The sequence below is a fragment of the Myotis brandtii genome, unplaced genomic scaffold (assembly GCF_000412655.1).
Source record: "Myotis brandtii unplaced genomic scaffold, ASM41265v1 scaffold953, whole genome shotgun sequence".
In the NCBI taxonomy this organism is placed as follows: domain Eukaryota; kingdom Metazoa; phylum Chordata; class Mammalia; order Chiroptera; family Vespertilionidae; genus Myotis; species Myotis brandtii.
In genome coordinates this window covers 1,292,964-1,301,427 of record NW_005371933.1, presented here as the reverse complement: position 1 = coordinate 1,301,427, position 8,464 = coordinate 1,292,964, and the positions used below count along the sequence as shown (strand labels likewise).

The 8,464-nt window shown below is 51.3% G+C and overlaps 1 protein-coding gene across 1 annotated transcript in view; it reads left to right on the top strand.

Annotated features, from left to right (window-relative positions):
- The window catches only part of EHD3 (EH-domain containing 3), a 42,001-nt gene that overhangs the window by 9,307 nt on the left and 24,230 nt on the right, over nt 1–8,464 (top strand). The window contains exon 2 of the mRNA XM_005886055.2: nt 3,930–4,106. Within this exon, the coding sequence (XP_005886117.1) occupies nt 3,930–4,106 (177 nt within the window). The remainder of the gene's footprint in view (nt 1–3,929; nt 4,107–8,464) is intronic.

The window sequence follows — 8,464 nt, the reverse complement described above, 5'->3', positions numbered from 1 at the left end:
CTAAATATTTTCATTTGGCCATGAACTTGGGCAACCTATATCTCAATTGACTCCACTGCAAAACTGAAATAATGCTGCCATCCCACAGTGCTTGTAGGATCGATTCAGTGGAATAATTTGGGTAAAGGTCCCAGAACAGCTCCTACCACTCAGCAGCCCCTCCTTACCCCTGCACGTCCTGGTCTCAGCCGTTCCCACCCAGGCTTGAATTCACTTGGCTTTGTGTCTGCTGCCGTGGGAATGGTTGTGCCTGGCAACAGAGGCGATTTGTATCACTTCCCACAGAGCAGCAGTGATGAGATCCCTCAATAGGTTGTCCTTTCCGGACACAGTGGAGGCTTTGTGAAGGGGGCACCCGGTGCTGCAAGCCATACCCAAATGTTCCTGAGAATTTACCCAGCTCCGGTTCTCTGCCCGGCCCCACTGTGTCCCTGGATGTGCTGGTGACTTTTCTGGACTCTGTGTTCCTCCAGGCCCTTGTGTGGTCAGCAAGTTTGGGCTCATGTGGGTTTAGCCACAAGGGCAGGACAGCCGGCCCAGCCTCCTGTCTTTTGCTCAGACAGACGCAGGCTGGGGCTCCGGCTCATCCCGGGAAGTGGCCCTGTCGTGCTGGGAAGTCACCCTTTGATCATCTGATCTCACAGCACGTCTCTCAGGGATGGAATCTGAGCCGCCTGGGTCAGCAGGAGACTCCATCACTGCCATTTGGCCCTGTTCAGTCTGTTCTCAAAGCTGCCTCAGAATTGCTTCTTCCCACTTCTGTCTATGTCAGCTTTCCCTCAAGCCCTTGGTCACCCACCAGCCCCTCCTGCCTCAGAACTCACACTTGCCACCCCACTACAGTGCTCCGCGTAGGGCTTCTCACCCACGTGCTCACGGGGCAGGGGCTCCTGGCACACAGACAGAATGGATGGGGTTCCCCTGGCATGGTGTTGGTTCTCATGAAACGTCTTCCCAGGGAAATCTGGCTTTACTATTTTTAAGTCCCAAGAATGTCCTTTGAGAGCCAGTGGGCCTGGGGCCTGCTCTGGTCACTTGATAGCAACAGCTTTTGCATGCCATGCGTCACTCATTGAGGCCTCGCTGAGAACCCCTAGGGCAGGCGTGTATGGAGGTGAGTACATTGCTGGGTTTGTGGGACCCAGAGCCTACCTTTCTCCCATGGCCTGGGCCCTGGACAGCCTCCTGCCAAGCCATATTCCTTCATGGCCTTCTTGTCCCATTCCTCATTCTAGTCCCATGTGGGACTCAGCCTTTTTGCATTTCCTGGTCAAGAAGAGACCTACGGCAGGAAAGGAGATAGTAACAGTGGTGGTTAGGAACATAAATTCTCAAATCCAAGTGACAGGTTCAAATCCGAGCTCAGCTATTTACCAATGGCATGACCTGAGGCAAATTGTCTAACCTCTGTCTCCCGCTCTTTAAAATGGAATGATAAATCTGGGTGCCAGGCACTGGGTTAAGTGCTGAAGGACTGTAACTAGTTTAACCCTCAGAACACCCTATGAGGTGGGCTTTCTTATTAGGCCTATTTGACCATGAGGGTCATAGTACTCACCTCAGAGTAGATGTAAAGATGAAATGAGATAATCCATAGAAAATCTAGAACAGTGCTTGGCACATCCCAGGTGCTTGATAAATTGGAACTATTACCTCCCGTGTTATAGAGGGAGGTACTGAGGTTCATAGAGGCCCAGTGCCTTCTGAAAGGCATGTCCCTCCTGGTTCAAAAACCAGGCCTGCTGGCCCCGGGCTGCTGAGATTCCCTGCCTCTCCTGTGAGGGCCTGGAGGAGGAGGCACATTGAGAAAGCAGGAAGCGCTCGCCCAGTGTGCAGCTGTTGGAAGTCTCCTCATTCATAGCCGCAGTGCCAGATTTCACAATGGTCCTCTGATGGAGGAAATCCTGCTTCACACCCAGACTGTCGGGCTGGGATGCTGGAGGGAGACGAAGGGCTTCCCCAGGCCACCTAAACCCTCCGGTGTGTGCCGGCAGCAGGTGGAAGGGGAGCCTTCTGGGCACCAGCTTCTCTGTTGGCTCCCTGGGGAGGACCCATAGCAACCGACTTAAACTGCCTGAACCACAGAGTCATGTAACAGCTCCGAACCCTTCTCGGAGGCACCGGCAGGAGACCCATGAGCCGGAAGAAACCCCAGCGCATCTCCCTGGCCACCACCCTGTGAGCAGAGCAGGACCACTGCTGCAGGCCCACCTGGGGGAGGCATGGGATGGGCAGAGCACTTGGGCCCTGGAGACATGGCCTCTGGTCCCAGCTCTGCCTGACCTTCGGTGGGGCCTGGATCAGCTCTCTCTGCAGTGACTTCCTCAGGGTAGAAGGCGGTTGAAGAGCAAAGGATTTGGTGTTAGATTGATTTCGGTCTGGGTTTCAGCTCTTACTATTAGCTATTTAACTTGGGAGAAAGTCACATACCCCTCCCAGGCCTCCATTTCTTCAATACCTACCTAGAGGGCTGCTGTGAGACCCAAAGGAGATAATGTTCCCAAAACTATTGGTGTGATGTCTGGCATGTGGAAATGCTATGGAGTGTCAGAGGTCTTATCAGTAAAATGGGAGTGCTGTCAACCCCAACTGCACATTTGGGTCACCTGGGGAGCTCCTAAAAAGCACCAGTGGCTAGGGCCCCGCCTCTGAGTGAATGGGTCAGAACCTCCGGGGGTGGGGACCAGGCACCTTAGCTAGAGCTCCGAGGTAGCTCAGCTGTGAAGCCGGGGTGAGGACCACTGGTCTAGGAGGTCTCCATGTTCCCCTCCCAACTAACAGCCTCTGATTCGACCTCTCTTCTCCTGGGGGCCCTCAAAGTTCAAGAGGTTCTCAGCACAGTGAGGGCTCCCCCAGAGTCTGTGTTTGTTGGTCAGTACACCCTTAGCTCCTCGTCCATCATGGTCTTGGAAGATGCCCCTGGGACTCTCCTCTGGTCAGTCCCAACCGGAGGCAGTTCTGGGCTCCTCCCCTGAATCCAGCCTCATGCTATTTGGGCCCAAAGCTGTTCTGAGCGTCTTCTAAAAGACTCAGTTGTCTTTAGGAGCTGTTCTCTTCGTTCTCTGGCTCATCATGTGCCTTTGCTTTTGACTTCTAAAGGGGGCTGTTTAGAGGGGCATGGCCTTGGGCTGTCACTGCTCTGGCCAGGAGAAGAGAGGGACCTGGCACCTAGAGAGTGGACCAAAAGTCTAGAGGGAATGGAGACCCACTTTTCATAATGTAGCTGTCACACGGGCTGTATTTTTTTTTTATTTTTACTGATTTCAGAGAGGAAAGGAGAGGGAGAGAGAGATAGAAACATCAATGATGAGAGAGAGTCATTGATCGGCTGCCTCCTGCACGCCCCACACCAGGGATCGAGCCCGCAACCTGGGCATGTGCCCTGAACCAGGAATTGAACAGCGACCTCCTGGTTCATAGGTCGATGCTCAACCGCTGAGCCACGCCGGTCAGGCACACTGGCTGTATTTTCGTCTCATGTATGAGCTAGTTATCTATTAAAGGACCGACTAACCAGATAAATAAATAATGACCCGTGGAAAGCTGGCAGAGTCCATGGATGCTCTAATTCTAACCAAGTCTTTATGCAGATCCGCCAGCAGGTGACCTTCAGTTGTAAAGTCTGCCATGCTCTGTGCAGCAGTCACTGTCCACCCATGCTCCAGCCCCGAGCCCAAACCTTGCATTTTTTCCCTACTGACTCGGGGAGAGGAAAAGGGTAAGAACCAAGAAGAACAGATTTGGTATTTTAAGTTCAGTGGTAATCCCACCTCCTCCACCACATCTTTGAAACCCTGCCCTGCAGTCATCTCTCCCTGCCGAGAAATCTCGTGGCTCTGGACCTTGCCCTTCCGTCCTGCCTTGTGGCAGATGCTCAGTGTTGATCTACCAGCAGCATCCCTGCTTTATGACTGTGCTCCCTCTGCCAGGTACCTGCTGGAACAGGATTTTCCAGGCATGAGGATTGGGCCCGAGCCGACCACCGACTCCTTCATTGCAGTGATGCAGGGTGAGGTGGAGGGGGTCATCCCTGGGAACGCTCTGGTGGTGGATCCTAAGAAACCCTTCCGGAAACTCAACGCCTTTGGCAATGCCTTCTTGAACAGGTGAGTGCAGAGGGGATATACACACTGACTTTTCTTCTTCTTGGAGTATGAAAAGGGAAAGCACAGGGCCGGGTCTTGGGAGGCATGGTGCCTTTCCCATACCTAAAGGCTCTCTTGATTGTCCCTTCCTTGCTCAGAATGTAACTGAGCCAGTCACTATAGAGTAGGGATGTGGGAGCTGCGAACGTTAGGCTGCCTCCTCCTGGTCAAGGAGCAGGGAAGGGTACCGCAAGGTGAGTCACACACACACACACACACACACACACACACACACACACCACCCCCCGCCCCGTATCTGCACCTCCTGCCAGTAAGAGCAGAGAGCACTCCCAGCCTTTGCCTGTGCTGCCAAAGGGATGTGCATCCAAGTGGAAGGAGGCAGAGGAAGGTTTTTCTCTGTTCCTGGACATTGTTTTCCCTTGGTGGAACGAACCCTGGACTTAAGGTGGAAATCCTGAGTTTGAGCACTGACTTTCCTCCTAACCTCATTGTGTGGCCTTGGACAGGTCACAAGTAAAAGCCTACAGACACCAGAGTCGTTGTGATGATTTGAGTGAAAAAGCTCTAGGGAATACTTGGTAGGCTGATCCAGGTCTTCCTGTTTCTGCTTAACCTGATCCCCTGATTGCACTTTTTCTATAAACCCACACCGCTTTTTGCATGAGTATTGCACTGGAAATTTTTAAACTACTTTCCCTAATTGGAGGTATTTAGAGGAGAGGGAAAGACTATAGGCTTTGGCTTCAGACAGACCTGGGTTCAAATCCTACCAGTAGCACCATGGATCTCAGACAAATTACCTAACTTCTCTGTATCTCACTTTTCTCGTCCGTGAAATAGGAAAATACTAATACCCTCCTTCGAGGCAAGAGCACTGAGATGGTCTTGTGGGAAGTTGGCATTTGACATGGGTGATCAAAGATGAGTGAGGTGACACTGAAAGTATAAATAAAACAACAACAACCCAACATTCCAGGCAAACAACATTCCACCCAGAGGGGAATGAAAGAATGTGGCTTAGTGCAGGAGCCCTGTGACCAGAACTGGAGAAGCTTCGTGCTTTTCTGACCATGGGCTGGGGATCTGCCAGGCATGTCCATGGCAAGGGCAACAGGAGAGGGGGTCAGCTTCACTGCAGCTACTCACAGGAAGCTGCACCCAGACCTCGGGTGCCCATCTCTGTGCCCCTCAGCCAGCCTTCAGCAGCCTACACCGTGTCCCTCGTCAAATCCCCGCCCTTCTCCAATCACCTCACCTCCTTCTTATAGCATTTGGCCTCCCTTCCCTTCTAGAGAGAATGGGAACCAGTGGTGTATACCCAGATCCATCTCATTGTTTGTTCAGTCTACCCATAAACAAGTTCATCTGCCTTTGTCCTCACTTCCTCCACCCGGGGCATAGAGAGCTGTGGCTTCTCTTGTCCTCACAAGATCTAACTCCTGCCACATCATGTCCTGGGCTACGGGACCTCTTCTCAGGGACCCTCCCCATCAGTGACTGCTTCTCCTTCTGACCACTTCACCCTGCCTTGGCTCCTTCCCTTCACACGAAAATCTCCTCTTGAAAACCCTACAGCAGCTCTCTCTCTCTCTCTCTCTCTCTCTCTCTCTCTCTCTCTCTCTCTCCTCACAGCGGGATGTGCATCCAAGTGGAAGGAGGCAGAGGAAGGTTTTTCTCTGTTCCTGGACATTGTTTTCCCTTGGTGGAACGAACCCTGGACTTAAGGTGGAAATCCTGAGTTTGAGCACTGACTTTCCTCCTAACCTCATTGTGTGGCCTTGGACAGGTCACAAGTAAAAGCCTACAGACACCAGAGTCGTTGTGATGATTTGAGTGAAAAAGCTCTAGGGAATACTTGGTAGGCTGATCCAGGTCTTCCTGTTTCTGCTTAACCTGATCCCCTGATTGCACTTTTTCTATAAACCCACACCGCTTTTTGCATGAGTATTGCACTGGAAATTTTTAAACTACTTTCCCTAATTGGAGGTATTTAGAGGAGAGGGAAAGACTATAGGCTTTGGCTTCAGACAGACCTGGGTTCAAATCCTACCAGTAGCACCATGGATCTCAGACAAATTACCTAACTTCTCTGTATCTCACTTTTCTCGTCCGTGAAATAGGAAAATACTAATACCCTCCTTCGAGGCAAGAGCACTGAGATGGTCTTGTGGGAAGTTGGCATTTGACATGGGTGATCAAAGATGAGTGAGGTGACACTGAAAGTATAAATAAAACAACAACAACCCAACATTCCAGGCAAACAACATTCCACCCAGAGGGGAATGAAAGAATGTGGCTTAGTGCAGGAGCCCTGTGACCAGAACTGGAGAAGCTTCGTGCTTTTCTGACCATGGGCTGGGGATCTGCCAGGCATGTCCATGGCAAGGGCAACAGGAGAGGGGGTCAGCTTCACTGCAGCTACTCACAGGAAGCTGCACCCAGACCTCGGGTGCCCATCTCTGTGCCCCTCAGCCAGCCTTCAGCAGCCTACACCGTGTCCCTCGTCAAATCCCCGCCCTTCTCCAATCACCTCACCTCCTTCTTATAGCATTTGGCCTCCCTTCCCTTCTAGAGAGAATGGGAACCAGTGGTGTATACCCAGATCCATCTCATTGTTTGTTCAGTCTACCCATAAACAAGTTCATCTGCCTTTGTCCTCACTTCCTCCACCCGGGGCATAGAGAGCTGTGGCTTCTCTTGTCCTCACAAGATCTAACTCCTGCCACATCATGTCCTGGGCTACGGGACCTCTTCTCAGGGACCCTCCCCATCAGTGACTGCTTCTCCTTCTGACCACTTCACCCTGCCTTGGCTCCTTCCCTTCACACGAAAATCTCCTCTTGAAAACCCTACAGCAGCTCTCTCTCTCTCTCTCTCTCTCTCTCTCTCTCTCTCTCTCTCTCTCTCTCCTCACAGCCAAGTTTCTTGGCTTCATCTCCTCGTGTCTTCCTGTCCCCCAGCCTGTGGAATGTAGCTTCACCCTACCACAGCTGCTTGTGTGAAGGTCACCGTGACCTCTTAGTGATCATAAGCAGGGCCTCTTTCCACCCTTACATTACCTCTTTGGTATTTGTCTCTCTTGACCACCATCCCCTCTCCTCCTGCCTCCCTGGCCAGGCCCTCTCTGCATCCAGTCTCCTCTGTGTCCCCTTTTTCTCTGGCCCTGATGACTTGCTGTCACCCTTAGTTGGCCCATCATCACCCCCTGCCTTTCTTACTCCATATGCTTGGCCTGGGTTTGGCCTCAGCCACAATCCTGGCCCCAAATACCAAATGACAGAAACCCAGCTCAAACTAGCTTCAGCAAGATGGGGGATGTATTGTAGAATACTGGGGTGTGCCATAGAACCCCAGGAGAAGAATGTGGCTGGGTCTCCGGTGTAATGGACAACATGGGCTTCGACAGGACAGGGGCTGTGTCACTTACTGTTCTACCCCCCTTATCTGGGATAGTGCCAGGCATGTAGCAGGCACTCCATAAATATTTGTGGAACTGAACTGGACATGCTGACAACCATCATATCTGATCATGTCATTCTTTGGCTTAAAGCATTCCAATGGGTTTCTACTGCCTTCAGTATAAAATCCAGAATTTTAATGTGACTTTCAAGGCCCTTTGTGATCTGGCCTCCTGCCTCCTCCCTGTCTAGCTTCATCTCTGGCCACTCCAGCCTTCCTGTCCTCGCCTCAGTGATGTGTACCCACAGGAATGGTGCACACTCTCTCTCATTTCTGTGCTGCGTTTGCACCTACTTCTATTAGTTACCTGGGGCTGCTACTTGGTGCCTTAAAGCAACAGAAATGTGTTATCTCATAGTTCTGGAGGCCAGAGCTGAAACCAAGGTATGGCAGGACCATGCTCCCTCAGAAGATTCTAGAGGCGCATCCTCTCTTGCTTCTTCCCTCTCCTGGTTGCCCAGGTGTTCTTGTTAGTAGAAGCATGATTCCAACCTCTGCGTCTTCCCTCTGTGCATGTCTGTCTTCACATGTGTTCTCTTATCTTATAGAGTGTTGTTTTATAGAATTTTACACCTGAGATTTACATAATGTTATTAACCAGTGTTACCCTAACTTAATCTTAAAAAGGACACCAGTTTTATTGGATTAGGGGCCTACGCTACTCTAATATGATCTCACTTAACTAATTACATCTACAGAGAACCTGTTCCAAATAAGGCCACAGTCTAGACCCCCTGGGGGTTAGAACTTCAACAGATCTCCTTGGGGGACAAAATTCAACCCATAACACTGCTCTTTCACTGTTACCCCTTATCTCAGTCTGGAGTACTGTCTTCTCTCCACTACCCATCCACTGACACACACACACACACACACACACACACACACACACACACACA